The 17,053-nt window shown below is 43.9% G+C and overlaps 1 protein-coding gene across 1 annotated transcript in view; it reads right to left on the reverse strand.

Annotated features, from left to right (window-relative positions):
* The window catches only part of ADAMTSL3 (ADAMTS like 3), a 389,643-nt gene that overhangs the window by 86,926 nt on the left and 285,664 nt on the right, over positions 1–17,053 (reverse strand). The window contains exon 20 of the mRNA XM_057543842.1: positions 8,876–9,029. Within this exon, the coding sequence (XP_057399825.1) occupies positions 8,876–9,029 (154 nt within the window). The remainder of the gene's footprint in view (positions 1–8,875; positions 9,030–17,053) is intronic.

The raw sequence follows: 17,053 nt of genomic DNA on the forward strand, positions 1-17,053 counted from the left end.
CTGTAAGGAGGAGGTAGGAGGATTTCTTTGTGGTCTCACCATCAGGAACTCTTATACTTTCCTCTGAGTAATTAGTCCATTTCCTACCCAATAAACACTGAACCGTGTAATCGACCAGGTTGCCTTTTCCAAGATAGTTATGTTATCAAGTTTAGAGCTAAATTTGTGCCCACACATAACAGAAGTGCAAAATTCAAGACATAATCCTATATTAGCCTTGTTTGTTTTCCTTTTTTATTACTCACTGGTTTCTAATTTTACTTATCTGGTTGCATTTTATGAATACTTAACTTATCAGTGGCCTATTGTTGTCACAATGCATGGTATGTATGTATGTCTATACACATACATATCCATAATATCTACATATATGTGTTTATATGCACCTATAAAGATCTCTTTTTATTACCATTTAAAAGGATTCAGTTGAACACCCTGTCTGGTCATTGATCCCTCAGTGGCGGACAATGGGAAAGATAAATGTGCACGTGGATGGCTTTGAAACTTGTTCTTCAAAATCAGAGTTTAAGCTGGGTCAAAGTCAGACTTTTGAACTCATGCAACTGAGAGAGATGTGTGGAGACAGACTCTGAGGGCTGCTACAGATGATGCCATAGCTTGAACGTTCCTGCTCTTACTGGGAAGGTGCAGAAGCCCATATGGGGAATGCAGCACATGCCTGGCTCAATGCTTCAGGCTGGAGATGATCTGAGGCTGGTATAAGCCCACACAGCATCCTGTGCAGAGATGGGTTCTAATTGCCATGGAGATGGTTTCTAATTACCATGGAGAAGGGTTCTAATTACATTCAGGCCCACTGGTAGCCAGACGTCCCTCAGCTGAGCTTGGGGCTTAAAGTAGATGGGACCTGACTCCTTCAAAAGCAGGCTGGGGAGTCTGCAGGTGACAGGCAGTGTTCAGCCTTGGTAAAGGGCCTGCCCGTGGCTGGCTGAGCCACACAAGCAGCTCAGAGGCTCCCTCTGGCTGCATGCCCATCTGTTGGAAGGCAGGCCCTGTGGCCCCAGCTCCACTCCCAACCAGGCCTGTTTAGCAATTACTCACGCTGGGTATGCAGCAGTTCAGTTAGCAGGTATGCCTGGGGAGGGATCTGGGATCAGGCTCTGCCAGGCTGCCAGGTCCCACGGCGTGGGCCAATTCCTCTCTTGGGACTCCGGTGAGTTCCTTTGGAGCAGTGCCTGGAGCGTGGCCTCATCAGACACAGTTCTTGGGCAAGAAACTGGTCTGGTTTCGGGTGACTGCCTCCTCCTGCATCTGGATATGCCCCCAAACTGCCACACTGGACAAGCCTGATGAGATAGAGAGTGGCCAGGCAGCGATGGCATCCTCCTGGAGGGCCTGCGGGCAGTGCGAGGGTACCAACCCATCCCTCCACTCTCCCACTGTGCTGGATAGGAGAAATGCCACATCTTTTGGCGTTTCTAGAAAACGAAAAGATCTTTCTTCTGGAGGTCCTCCTTCTGGCCTCAGTGTCAGCCTGCCCTATCCAGTAAAGGCCAGCTCTGATGCCCGAGGCTTGTTTATCGCAATTGCCTCTGCTCTTTGCCTGTTCGTGTCCGGCCCTAATTCCAGTTGTGTCCCTGCCACGACGCTAAGTCTTGGCGCCATGCCAGGTTTCTGCCCCAAGCCATCTGCGCTGGATGTTTACACTTGGTCTCACCATCACTTGACTCCTGCCACTCCCGAATGGGCTTTGGCTGCAAAGCAGCCTCTAAGCCTTCCTATTACCCTGTGGAACCCAGGCCCATCAGAATCCAGCCCTGGATGGGGCTGCTTGGTTGGTGCTGACTCCCATTGCTTCCACTGGCATGGAGGATCTCACAAGCCCCTTTGGAGCTCTATCAAGAACCCGGGCAGCTTTTTTTCAGATTCTCTTTAGGGTAGAAACACAGGTAGCTGAGAGGAGGCTACAAGGGATGCTATAGGCGGGACTGGTTAAATGGGCTGTGAAGCCCCATGAAGATTACACAGTAAGTGTCTCATCAGGCTGAAAGAACAGCTTCCACACTTGGTTCTCATGCACTTTTCAACCGAGGGTAGATGAGCTTCTGCTCACAGCACCGCACTAAAAGCTCTCAGGGAAAGGCCACCGATGGTCCCCTAGTGACAAATACAATGTCTCCCTTCAGTATTCATACTTGACCCTTCTAGGACACATGGCGCCCGTAATCACTCAGTTCATGGAAAAGTCTCGCCTCCCCACCATTTTTTTAAACCCTTCTTCTGGTCCTTTCCCACCACTGTTCGTTGCCAGCACGCTGCTGACTGCTGCTACCACCCCTCAGGTGTCAGTGCTTGGCCACTTCCTCCCTTTCTCTTCTTGCTCTAAACTTTTCTTTGGATGATCTTGGAGCTGAAACTAACAACTCTAGGTTGATGCCTCCCAAGTTGGTCTGTCTAACCTAGACCTTTCTCTAGAGCGCAAGACCTAATAGTCCACTGCTGACTGGAAATCTCTTCCTGCTACTTCAAGTTTAAAATATTGTAACCTAAACACTTTATCTCTGCCTCCCTAACCCATCCCAATAGTCCTCCTCTTCCTATATGCCCTAAGTTAATGGCTTCATCTTCTACCAACCTCCTCAAGGCAGATTCTAGAGTCATCTCGATTTTTCCCTGTCCACTGGCATGCTGGCCCTTCCTCTCACAGACTCACAGGTCGGTGACACTGTTACTATCCATTCCCAACTCTGCATTCAATTATGCCACGTCGGTAGCCAGAAACCAGCCATGACGGGAGTAGCTACACCACAGAAATCAGCAAAGGTAACAAATGACAGCAACCTCTCCCTCTTCGCCACCCACCTTGCCCCAGAGCTGCTTGTTAAACACTGAAAAGCACACCACTGTCCTTTTTTGCTCCCAACTCCAGCCAGCCATCAGGTACTTAGATGGGACATCTGAAACATTGTTAGAATGCAGCCTCACTGCTTCTATCCTCGCACTCTCTCACCTAGAGATCGTCATATCCCCTTGACTAGACTCCCTGCCTGCACTCTCATATGTTTTTCCAATATATCCGTATATGAAGCACTATTGACAATAGCCAGGACATGGAAGCAACCTAAACGTCCATCAACAGAAGAATGGATAAGGAAGATGTGGTACATATATACAATGGAATATTACTCAGCCATAAAAGGAACAAAATTGTGCCAGTTGCAGAGACGTGGATGGACCTAGAGACTGCCATACAGAGTGAAGTAAGTCAGAAAGAGAAAAACAAATATCGTATAATATCGCTTATATGTGGAATCTAGAAAAATGATACAGACGAACTTATTTGCAAAGCAGAGACACAGACGTAGAGAACAAACGTGTGGATACCAGTGGGGGAAGGGAGGCTGCGATGAATTGAGAAACTGGAACTGACACATATACACTACTGTGTATAAAACAGATATAATAAGAACCTGCTGTATAGCACAGGGAACTCTACTCAATGCTCTGTGGTGACCTAAATGGGAAGGACATCCAAAAGAGAGGGGATATATGTATACGTATAGCTGATTCACTTTGCTGTACAGCAGAAACTAACACAACATTGTAAAGCAACTATACTCCAATAAAAATTAATGTAAAAAATACATCTAGACAGCTGTCTGAGTAAATAAACCAAAATAAAATCTGACTATGTCACTCCTTCTTTGATAAAATCTAAACTCCTCATTATGGGGTTCAAGATGCTCTACAGCTCACCTCTCAAGCTTCCCCTTTCACCATAACCCACCTTCAACCTCAGTTCTAATCCTATGGAATTGCCGGCAGTTTCCCCAAACATACCACTCCATTTGTTATACCCCACCTTTGCCGACACTGTTCTCTTTTCCCAGATTCTCCTGTGTCCCGTGTGGGTCTGATGAATGGACACAGCTTTCAGAATTCTGCTCAAAGCTTCCTCCTTTTTGAAACTCTTCCTCACATCCCCCAGCCGTGGTGAGCACTTCTGCATCCTTTTATGATATCATTGGCACTTTATTCTCCTTATTTGTTTATATATGTCTCTCTCCTACTAGACTATGAGTTCTTAGAGACAAGAGAAAGGATCCTTTTCATTTTGTATCATAACATCTAAAACACAGTAGCACTTGATGAATGATTCCTGAAAGAATTAATAAGGAAATGCTATCCTCCGACACTGAAAACAATATATGCCCAGGCAGAGAGATCATCTCTGTCCTTAGGGCACAGCATAGTGTCTGGTACATGTAAACAAGAGTAAACAGTAAGTAAGAGTAAACAGTAAGAGAAAACTCTTACTGTTTATTGAATGAATAACAAATGAATGACTGAGCAAAAGATAAAATAAATGTGTGCTGTTGGATGCTGCAGGAGGTGACACAAGCCCAAGAGGGGTGCTGGCGAGGTAGCCCTGTGCCTGTCTGGGTTTCCAAGGGCTACAGCTATGTCAGGCAGGCAGGGGTGGGTGTTACTGGAATCTGAGAAGGCATAGAGGAAGAGTAGAAGCTCTCTATAATGAGAGCTGAAGAGGCAGACGCTGGGCTGGTACAAGGAGGAAGACCAAGAGCTGGAGAGAAGCGAGTGGGTTTGAGATAACCTGGGAAGGGGATGAGGCATATGTTTCTTGACATTTTCATCATATAGTACACGCCTGGGTGCCTCCCCTCCCTCAAAAAAAATTTTTTTTTGGCCGCACCATGTGGCATGTGGGATCTTAGTTCTCCGACCAGGGATCGAACCCACGTCCCCTGCAGTGGACGCGTGGAGTCTTACCACCGGACCGCCAGGGAAGTCCTCCAACTATTTTGATGTCAGTACTTGGGTGAAAAATAAGAATTCTTCACCAAAGCTTGGGAACCTTTAAAACCAGGAGCCGTAATTGAAAAAAGTCTAAACTCAAACACTGTATTCCTATTATCTTTTGTTTTCTTTAGATGCCTGATTGGAAGCCAAGACAGGTAGACTTTTAATAGCAATCTGAGGATGATCCAAGCCTGACATATTTGAAAAGCATGTCTTTGGGTACAACTCATTATGATAAGTGCTTTGGGGGCCTACACGGAAAAACTGTCCAGAGCTACTGTCTAGCTACCCCATATAAACTTATACCCTAGTAAGCCAGAAGACACAATACTAGTTACTCTGTTACATTTTATCCTATCTTAAAGCTATAATAGGAATTAGAGGAAAGTGGTAATGACATTAAAAATAACTAATACTTTTGAGCCTATAGTATGTGCCCGGCACTGTTTCTAAGCACTTTCTAGGCATTAATTCTCAAAACAATTCCATGAGGTAGGTACAACTACTATTCCCATTTTATAGATGAAAAACTGAGACTCAGAGAGATTAAATAACCTGCCCAATGTCACATGATGAGATACTGATAGAAATGAGATTTGAACCCAAGTTGGCTTAACCACAATGTCATATTACTCTTCAGAGATGAAGTGCAACTGAGAAAGATTACTGGGGAAGGTAGGGTTTGTACTGGTCCTTCAAGAATGGGAAGAATGTCAGTTGCTAGATATGGCGGAGGGAAGAATTTAAGCAAGGGGTAAAAGCTGGAGGTGGGAGAATGCAGGGAAGGTCTGGGGAGAAGCAGGCAGGGGGTATAACTGGACTGTATGGTGCACCGCTGGCCTCTAGGGGGAGCTCAAGACATCTTGCCTCCCCCCACCGCCCCCCCCGCCCTCCACCCCACTGCACATTAAAAGGGTCAAAATGAGGAGCAAGAAGATTCTCTCCCCCATAGAGGATCGGTTTTACTTAAACTCAAGGCACTGATTAGGACACATTTCTAGAAGTGGAGCCTTGAAAGGGAATAAAGATCACAGCATAGTTGGGCTTGATCTTTCTTGTCTTCACACCTCTTCCATAACTGAGGGATTAGGCCTATAAAGAAGACCATCCTTTTCCAGTCTGGTGAGCAAAGGGGGTGGATGTGACATGAAGGAGAGAGGACAGTCAGAATAGTGGAATAAAAGATGAGTTTATCCACAGAGAAATGGGAACTTGGGGCCAGTACAGTGGTTACGAAATAGCTGCTATGATGAATTTCTTGGGAATTCTTAGGAATAGGAAAAACACCCACACATTATTGCCCAGGTAAATCAGATAGCATGAATATGAAGTATGTCTAATCAGGATGGTGATATTATTTTCTTCAGCAAATCCCAGTAGCTCAGGTCAGGGAACTAAAAAACAAGCAAATAAAAATCACCTAAAAGGTGATGTCATCCTAATTGCTTTGAGACATGACATTATGGATTCTTTTAAAGATTTCACAAAGTACCTAAGCCTGCGTGTGATCTGAAGTGGTAGGTCAGAAAGTATGTATGACAAGAGATGTTCAGTTTATATCTAGAAAGATGGAATTCTGCTTGAATTGACATGGTGAAATGCATTGATTTGTACACTGTTAAAAATATTATGTATGCACATTTGTTAAATATGCATGCAAACCGATCTCTGTATAATGTTTGTTCTTTGTGTTATTTTGATTAAAATATAAAAGGGGGGGGCTTCCCTGGTGGTACAGTGGTTGAGAGTCTGCCTGCCAATGCAGGGGACACGGGTTTGAGCCCTAGTCTGGGAAGATCCCACATGCCGCAGAGCAACTAGGCCTGTGGGCCACACCTACTGCGCCTGCGCATCTGGAGCCTGCGCGTCTGGAGCCCGCGCTCCGCAACAAGAGGCCGCGACAGTGAGAGGCCCGCGCACCGCGATGAAGAGTGGCCCCCGCTTGCCGCAACTAGAGAAAGCCCTCGCACAGAAACGAAGACCCAACACAGCCATAAATAAAATAATTAATAAAAAAATATATATATATAAAAGAGGTTTCTTAGGTTTTAAAATCATGTGGATGTGATAAATTACCATGCTTTATTATCTGAAAGTCAACTCTGTGAAATAGGAGCCCTACTCAGCTGTTATCTGATCTGTGATACAAGATAAAATCATTAATTCCTTTACATCCCCTTGTTCTCTCAACTTATCCTGTGTGTTATCATTTATATACATGGTTGTAGTTAAAGTTAAAAATGATGACACAGTAAAAAAAGATCACCTAAAAGGTAACCCACCAGAGTTGAAGATGAGCAGAGTGATTGAGGTAGTGGGTTAAGGAAGGGTATAGTGATCTGACTCTAGAATTGGTTAAGTGAGTGATGAGGAAAGGCCAGCCAATAGGAGTGGTTTCTAGTGCAAGAGCAGGAAGTTTGGGGACAACAGGGAAGGAAGAACCAGAGGTCACAGTGAAGCATTAACTAAATAAGCAGGGGCCAGGTGGGGAACAGTAGAAGAGCAGGAAGCTATTTAAGTACCAAGAAATGAGGAAGTCTATGGTGTCACCCTGCCAAGGGGATGGCTGTCAGTGAAATTGACCATGTTGGGAAATTGGGCTATCAGGGTGTGAGAAAGTCATCCGCATGGATGCTGGTTGTCCTAGGTGTTGGCAGATGTTGGAGAGGAAGAATGAACCTGGTGGTGGGGTGTCCTGGCGAAAGGTAGAAAGGATGCTGGAGGTCGGCACACAATGCATTTGAAGGTGGGACGAGGGCGGTGTACATGCTTAGTGTGTGATGACAGAGGGAAAATGGTGCAGAGGCAGGAGGGGTAGGGAGGATGGGTCTGTGCCAAGCTCATCTCTCGGCTCTGATACGGTGGTGGGGGGAAGAGGATGCCATAGGAGCGTGCAGAGGGAGAAGCCAAATTTATGCAAGCCAGGGCCATTGATCCAAGGTGATGGCATCAGGCCAGGCTACGGCTGAAGTGGAGGCCCAGCTCGGGGTGACTTGTCTGTGCTGGGAGCATGCAATCCTGTCTCTTGTCTGCTTCCATGACCTACATGTTGGCAAGCTAGAGAATGAGATAGGGTCAAGGGGAAATATGACTGTCTTTTTTTCCTGCTTTTTTTTCTCCCTAAAACTTATCCTTTTACTCTGCTTTCTACCACATGCTATAATAATTTACAATTTCATCTTCTACCACATTGCATGCCCTAATAACCACGATGTATTCCCACATGTTATTCTGTTATTATTTTAGAGGAAGCTGCCAGAATTTAATTTCACTCTCCTCTAAGACAGTTTACGGTCCAGCCACATTGCTGTGCAACGATCCACAATTAATAAAAATCAGATAGGTAAGCAGCTTGAAGCATGACACTGCGCCACACGCCACAGACATTTTTGAATTCCAGGATACGATAAAACTTGGGATCTTGAATTTTTGGAATCTCAAGATTTTGAAAACTTTTTCTCAAAGAATTCCCAGGGGAAAAAAATTAATGTTGTCTATGAATCACCACAGAGAGGTGGCTAAGAGCGTGGGCTCAGGAATCAGACAGATTTGTGGTCAAAGAGGCCAAGAGGCCCAACTGGCAGCTGCAGATCCTTGGTCAAATCTCGTACCTTCTCTACGTCTTGGATTCCTCATCTCTCAATGGGGATACCTGGCTCACAATGTTGCTGGGGACTAAACAAGACAGTGCAATAATGCCTGCAAGGAACTCCACAGAGTAAGTGCTCAATAAATGCCATGAATGCTATGACATTTTTTAAAGTTACTATCGTTTTTCTTACTTGGTAAGTTTCTTCAGGAAAGTTGCTGGTAAATTTAGTAGTATATATACATACATATACGTACATACATATATGTATGTATATACACAGGATGCATTTGTTAAGCAGGTGGATATTTCTTCAAACTGACTTTTCTTAGAGCTGTATCTTGGTCTTCAATATTATACCATTTGCCACTTGTAACAATCCTGAATTCTGCTTTATTTGCTTTACCTACAGATTAGAAACGTGTTGCTCTATGGAAGATGAAGCCACTTGGGGAGAGGAACAGAATCGGCATATCTGGTGAAGCGCGGACTTTCCATACTTACTCCTGCACACAGGCATTCGGCAAGATCTCACAAGAGGGGGCCCAGGAAGATGCCTGCACACGGTCTCACTGAGGGGGACACGCCGGCCTTTGGCCGTCAGCCTTTGGCATACCTGCTGTCTCCGCTGGGTTCCAACACCACAACTGACAGAACACTGTAATGAGAATTGGGCGACAGAGTCAAACGGAGTGTGAGCAGACACATCCCCCGCAGCAACAGCGACGTCTCCTACGGTGAAACAGGAGGGGTGTTATGTATGGGTGCACCAATAAGTAAGCATTTCCTAGGCTTGAACATCTTTTAGGAGATGGAGATTTTCCCTCACCCCACCACTCCCCATCACTCCCCTCCCCTCCCCTCTGCCTTTTCTTTTCTCTCTTCCCTTCTTCCCTCCCTTCCTTCCTTCCTTCCTCCTTACTATCTTCTTTCTTTCTTTCTTTCTGAGATAGTAACTAATTTCTAGTAATTTATTGTCGTGCAGTTTTATGGTCTTGTAATTGATGTCTAATTTATTTTTTAGATGTCTAATCTAATTTATTTTAATTTATTTTTTAGCTATTTATTAATATAGTAGGATGACTTTGCTTTTTAAAAAATGACATAATATAGACAATAATATGGTATTAACTTTGTATGGTGACTAGAATTATTGTGGTGATCTTTTCATAACGTATACAAACATTGAATCACTATGTTGTACACCTGAAACGAATATAATATTATACGTCAATTATAGTTCAATAAAAAAATTAAAATTAAAAAATGACATACACCCATGATCAAGAATTCAAGGAGGAGAAAAGTATAAAAGGAAAGTTCTCATTTTAAAAAACACCCAAACTGCTCTACGTAAAAGAACATTAGTATTTGATAATCACTGTGTCTATAACATTGATATTTGGTAGTCATAATTACATGTGTACATGCAATTTTAATTTAAAATTTTAGCAATTTTATTAGGTATATTAGAAAAAAATAAACTAAAATAAGATTAAAAGAGTTGCTGAATGGCGGATTTTTTTCCACTATTAAGTGATTAATTCCCAAAAGAACTCTCCAAAGGTAAGAAAGAAGATGAAAGAAACCAACAAGAGGTTTGGGTAGTTATTTTTACTGACATATTTTGACTTAACGAGAGTATCTGGTAAGCACATTTACATTTCCTCTCACCCATCTCTCCTCTGCAAACATTCAATTTGTTTTTGTTAAATTATTTAGCTAACGTCAAGATTTTCTGATATTTACGTTCTGTTCTGAGATGCAATTGCTGGTTGATTACTCTTAATTCTGTGCTTAAGTGAATTTACGATTCATCTTCCATCTTTTTTCACCAGCATCTGTGCCTTCCTGGATTTTTTTTTTTTCAATAAATTTATTTATTTATTTATTTATTTTTGGCTGTGTTGGGTCTTTGTTTATGTGCGAGGGCTTTCTTTAGTTGCGGCGAGCGGGGGCCACTCTTCATCCCCGTGCGCGGGCCTCTCACTATCGCGGCCTCTCTTGTTGCGGAGCACAGGCTCCAGACGCGCAGGCTCAGTAGTTGTGGCTCATGGGCCCTGTTGCTCTGTGGCATGTGGGATCTTCCCAGACCAGGGCTCGAACCCGTGTCCCCTGCATTGGCAGGCAGATTCTCAACCACTGCGCCACCAGGGAAGCCCTGGATTTTTTATTTTTAGTCATCTTGGTGCTTCATGATGGCCCTGCAAGTTTTTCGAGACGGGCTTATGGGTATGTATGCTCTGACTGCCTCTCTTGCCTTTCCACATGAAGAACAAACAAGATGAAGAGAAAATACTTGGGTCATACTTCCTTTCCTTTTGAATTGTGCAGACACTGCTTCACTGTCTTCTTGCATCTAATGCTACTGTGAAGGTGTAGGAGGCCAAGCAGGGAATTTTTGTTGTTTATTTGTTTGCCTTTTATGCTCAGAGGCCTTTGGCTCCTTTCTTTACCAATGAAGTTCAGCACCTAAGCAGGCTATGTCTTAGTGGGTCATACTTTAGTGGCACGTGGTATACCATTATGACTTGCAAACTAAAGCTTTTATTAAAGGAAACTAATTCCCCTTAATTATCTCTGAATATTTTTCTGTTTCATTTGTTTTGTTCTTCTCACAAATACCAACTACACTTATGTCTAATCTCCTCTCTCTGCCTTTCCATATCCATCATTGCCTCTGAAAACCAATTTTACATCTTACTCTTTTTCATATCATTTTATATGAGTTATTCCAGCTTGTATACCATAGCTCTCTGTTTCCAGTCGTTTTAATTACTTTTTGTTGCTTGTAAAGTAACTTTTACATCTGCTGTCTAAAGCTCTTCTTTTCACTCTTTTTTCCCTGACTATTCCAAGTTGTCTTTTCATCTCCTTCTGTTGACTCATAATCTCTTTCTGAACTCAAACCTCATTTTAAAGCCACTTCCCCCCCCAGACATCATGACTATAATTTCCTTGGGAATATGGAGCCTATTTTTCAGAAATTTCCTCTGGGTAATACCTTTGTGATACTATGCTGTTCATGTGACTCTTGCTTCCTGTTCCTTTCCCCACACCTTAACTTCTTTCTTCCCCTTCAATTTTTTTCCCCCAGTTTTGGTGCATAGTTTTTATGCCGGAACTTTTTAAATGCAGCTGGCTGTTTGTGAACACCACGGGTTTGGGGAACGAGCTAGGGCATTTCCATAAGTTTGCTGTCTTCAACAGTCTGTTACCAAATTTTTATTTCCTTTGCCCATATATCTCTTCAGATTTTGGCATTGGAAGGGTCGGTGTGACTCAGGGAACAGCCTCTTAAGTAACTCATTCACTGTGTAATCATCCAGCAATTGCTGCCCTTCTTCCTCCACACCATTCCATTTCTGCAGCCTTCCTTGGCTGGGAAGCCTAAACATGTGGCTTCTCCTGCAGCTCCACCTCCCCCACAGCTCTGCAGGGACAATCACGGTGTTTTCAGGGTCAGCGCATGGTCCCCCATATAGTGTCTGTAATCAAAGAACCGTTGAGTAGGCCTTTCAGGATCATCACACTTACTCCTAGGGAAATCTATATCCTGCTCGTGCCTGAGGAAATCTTTGTCAGCCCTCAGCCTTCCCTCTCTCATTTTGGTCCAGATTTTACGGTCTTTGGCAGGTGTGTCTCAAAATTGATAGTTTGGGCTTGTGGCCATTTCATTGTTCATTAAAGACAGGATGTTCCCACTCTTTCATTCTCTTTGTGGGTTTTTTGTTGGGTTTCACAGAGGGGAATGGAATTTTTTAAAATGCCTTTATTGTCCTCTTTAACAGAAAGCCCTAATTATTAATAGTTTTTCAGTACAGAGGGAAGCTTTTTGTAAGCTTTTGAACAAATAATTAAAAATTACCATTTAGCAACTTATGATGTATTTTTTTAACACGTCAAATCATCATCTAGGAGTTTTCCATACAATATAAAAACAGTAGTTACATAATTGCCAATCACCACTCATAAGCCATTTCTCATGATCAGTATTTGACTTTTTCTCCCCATTATGAATGGGAAGACCATCTGTAAACCCCTCTTCTGGATGGAGGTCTTACGTGACCTTGCATCTGCTAAGTTCAAGGTTAGCGTGCCATTAGAGAAGGTTCACAGCTGAGACAGCAGAGATGACAGGACCAGTGCCATTAATTATGACTCACAAAACAGCAACTTTATGCCAAAGCTTCTATGACTTATTCCATAGAAATATGGTAGATTCCTCTGGAAGAGCTCATGGGAACAACATACCCTGAGTTCTTGTAACTTTGGAACTATTTGTCTGCGACCTTCAAACTTGAAGATCAGTTGGGCAGGACAGAAAATCCTTGGTTCACATTTCCTCTTTTAGTACATTAAAGATGTTGCTCCATTGTTTTCTCCTATGAAGTGGTATTGTTGCAAAGTCTGATGCTAACCTGATTTTCTTTCCCTAGTAAGTGACTTGGTCCTTTTGCCTAGAAACACTAACACATTATTCTTTAATCTTTAACATCCAGTGTCTTTAGTAGAGTATGTCTTGATATTGACTATTCTGGGTCAATTTTCCCAGGTATATGGTGTGCCCTTTCAGTGTGGTGCTTGGAATCTTTTATTTATAGTTTTGTTCTGTTACATTGTTTTGGTTTTCTTTTCTCGGGACTCTAATCGGGTCTCATCCTTTAGACCAAACTCTAAAGCTGCATTTTCTACAACACTTTCCTGGGACTCAGGCAGACTCAGATGTTTCCCCTCAATTTTCACTTATTTCTGTAGACGGGACAACTTTATTGGACTTTATATACAATTTTTTTCGTCGGTCTGCCTCATTCAACTGTGAGCTCATTGAAGACTGTATTCTTGATTGTCTCAGATTCCTGGTACCTGGAGTAATCAATCATAGCAGTGCTCAGTAAATGACTGTGAAGATGCTGAGCTGTGGCAATAGGCATACTCAATTTAGAAGAAGCTTCTACAAGTCTATTTATTTCAGTCAACAAGTAAGAGCATTTCTATCCTAAGTACCTGTCTTATCAATAAGCTGAAACTGTCTTGTTGATAAGATTGTGTGTGTGTGTGTGTGTGTGTGTGTGTGTGTGAATATCCCTTTCATGCAGTTGTGTGCTACTAAATGTTTCACAACAGGTTCATGGAAAAGAGGGCCCTGATTGTAACATTTGCCAATTTCTATGGTGTAAATATTCCCATCAGGGCTGATTTCAAGCTGTCGTCCAAATGTCACTGAATACAAGGTAGGAAGAGATCACAACTGGTTCTCGAAAGCTAGTATGAACTGGCTCCAACACACTACTGCCTTCCTGAGTCATAATTAATAAATCTATTGAAAACTGGAAAGCCATATTTGGAAATCCATGTGTCCTGGACATATCTTGAGCTGTACTTTGTAAAATGTCTCATGTATAGAGATCTTTCCCTTTTTACTTAGCATATGGACATATTTCAAGAATTGAAGAGTTGGCAGGTATTCAACTAACTGAATTCAGGTAACTGAATACAGGAGGCAAAGTCAGAGATGATCAGAAGTGTTGGAAAGATGCTGGTGCACTGAGGACAGGAAGTAGGTGGGGGAGCTGGTTGGGAATGAAGAGGGTGTCCCTTTGCTTTCCCATAATGAGGATATATCCTACTTGGGGAGCTAAGGACAGGTACTGAAGAGAAAGTCAGAAACTGTTCCTGGAGACAGAGAGTCACCTATAGATGTCAGAGAAGAAGTCCCACCACAGACTCATCGATGGAGGAAAAATGCAGTGATAAAAATCAAAGGGTCAAATACTGAGCTTTTTGGAGATTTGGAAGAAGGCAAACCAATAGAAAAGATGCGGTCAGGTAAGTAGGAAAAATAAATAACACCAAGAAACACCCTGAAGGAGAATGATGAAAGTGGACAAAATGGCCAAATGCTCCATCAAAGTAGAGAGAACAAAGAATGAGGAGAGGCTACTGGATTTCAGTCAAAGGAATAGGGTCACAAAACAGTCCACAAGGGGTATGTGGATTGCAGAAATCCACCTTTAGGGAAGACTGCCCCATATAAGTGTCGATGCTCCTTTTTTTTTTTTTCAAATTTATTTATTTATGTAATTTATTTATTTTTGGCTGCGTTGGGTCTTCATTGCTGCACGCGGGCTTTCTCTCTAGTTGCGGCGAGCAGGGGCTACTCTTCAAAGGTTGTGGTGCACGGGCTTCTCATTGCGGTGGCTTCTCCTTTTGTGGAGCACGGGCTCCAGACGTGTGGGCTTCAGCAATTGTGGCACACAGGCTCGGTAGTTGTGGCTCGCAGGCCCTAGAGCACAGGCTCAGTAGTTGTGGTGCACGGGCTTAGCTGCCTTGCGGCATGTGGGATCTTCCTGGACCAGGGCTCAAACCTGTGTCCCCTGAATTGGCAGGCAGATTCTCAACCACTGCACCACCAGGGAAGCCAATGCTCCTTTTTGGTAACTAGAAAAGCAGTGTAAGAATTGAAGGTTCCTTTCTGCCTAAAACTGGGTTCAGATCTAAGGAAATCAAGGAAAAGGAATGAGCCAATGAATGAACAAAGCCCAAACATGCCATGAATAGAGCTAGTGTCAGGGAGAGGAGTATTCCAGCTGCAGCCTGAGAGGCCTGGCTCGGCGAAAAGCGGAAATTCTGGTGTGGCTTTTCAGTCTTTCTGGGTTCAGGGGTGGTGGCCAGTTCCAGTGTGGAAGGGCCTCATCCAGAACCACAAGATGGACGGCTGCCCTGGAATGAGCCATCCCATGCCAGAGGGACGAGCCTGGCAACAAGCTTTAGGGACGGTGGCAATTTGGCATCAGAGTCTCTGCCAAAACAAAGCAACTCAGAAATGAGAGAAAATTTCAACCATCAAGAGAAGAGCTGAATTCCGTAGGAAACACAAACTGCTGGGCGACACGTGGGCCTAACTGGGCCCAAGTCTGAACGCTGGCTCTGCCTTCCTGTGCACGTGGGCACACCTGCTCCTCCTCCCAGATGCAGGTGTCCTGGAGATGTGGCCTTGGCTAGGAGCAGGAAGATGTCTTGACTGTGCTTGGGCTGACCTCTTGGAGTGTGCACAAGCTTGCTCTCACCTTGGTGAATGGTTGCCTAGGAAACTGATCTGCCTCAGGTCCAGCCCAGCTCACATGGCTAACCTCTTCTGTCTCCTCTTCTTTCCTCCAGCAGAATCTCTTCCAGTGAATGATTTTCCTGTCCTCTGTTAGCTGGCCTGAGCTTTACTACAGCTCACTACTTCAACACCATTTTGCATTTCCCCTGTCTTTGCAAAGGCTCTTGAGGAAGAGTATTTACCTGCTCAGAGGTCTATAGGGCCCAAGGACCTGTCAGCAATCTCATGGCCACTGGCCTCAAGGACACTATAGGCCAGATGAGAAGACCATGTGGATGCTCAGGAAGTAGCTCCCCATTAAAACGCAATAAAAAAACCCCTGGGGTCATTATGAGTTAAAGCTGGGAAATGCTGTATGATTTTAGGGAGTGGAAGACTTCACAGAGGAGGGAAGCTTAGAGCTGGGCCCAGGATTTGAGGGTAACAACAAGAGCAAAGACACAAGGCAAGCCTGAGTATACGTGGTAAAGGGTGTTAATTTAGTGAAACATACCCAGCAACTACAAATTCCGTTATTCACAGAGGGAATGGACAGGAGAGGAAAGCAAGGATGTCAGCCCCAGCCTCTCCTCTAAAAGGCCAGTGAGAGGAGTTTGTTCAGGAGGTAGGATGGAACTGTGAAGGCCTCTTTTTTCTCAGAGGAAATAAGAAAAGAGATGAGGAGGGTGTGGTATTTTAGAGCACGGCAGGGGTTCTAGGTGCTCCCGGGCTGCCTCCAGAAACAAGGTGCCCACCACCTCCGCTCACGCCTTGTCTTTCCCTTTTCCTGCCTCTTCCTCTTGGGTTAGGGCAGCACTTGCTCAAAGAAGTTATTTCCCAGAGCCATCCCTACTTTGGACACATTGAAGGGCTAAGCAACCCTCCCAAGGATGAGGGGCAGGTAGGGAAATGCTTCTCAAATGGTAATGTGCCTGACAACACCTGGGGATCTTGTTCAAATGCAGATTCTGACTCCTTAGGTCAGGGTGGGACTTGAGATCCTCATCTCTTACAAGTTCCCAGCTTCTAAAAAGATGCCCATTTGGCTGGTCCCTGTGTCACACTGAGTGTAGTAAGGTGACCAAGCATTCACGATGCCAAGACTTCTCTCCACAAATGTGTGGCTATCCCCTCCCTGAAGTTCTGCCCCCAACCTTATGGAGACAGTAACCGGAAGCATTTAATGAGGGTTTGGGGAAACATTTAGGTAGACCCTCAGTGACCTGGATGAGGACCATGACTTGTGGCTTGTCAGTTAAGACAGTTTATACATACTAGCACTTAATTAAGCTAGACAGTTGAAACAGGAAAAATATAAACCTGTAGAACATGCAGATAAAAGTACTGTCAATCCAACCTATGCCAGAAGGATGCTCAGGGGGATGGCAAGGGTCCACTCTGTTAGGTGTTTCCATACCTAATATCTCATGTTATCCTCAGAACAACCATTGTGTTAAAAGAAAGGAAAATGGAGGCTCACACAGGTTAAGGATATGGAACGAGGTCACTTGCAGGCATTAAAGCTTGTAGGTTCCATCATGGGTCTGTTTGGCTCAAAAGCTCTTGTTCTTGCATGAGAGACATGAGTGTACACA

Source organism: Balaenoptera acutorostrata, chromosome 3 (assembly GCF_949987535.1).
Source record: "Balaenoptera acutorostrata chromosome 3, mBalAcu1.1, whole genome shotgun sequence".
Taxonomy (NCBI): Eukaryota; Metazoa; Chordata; class Mammalia; order Artiodactyla; family Balaenopteridae; genus Balaenoptera; species Balaenoptera acutorostrata.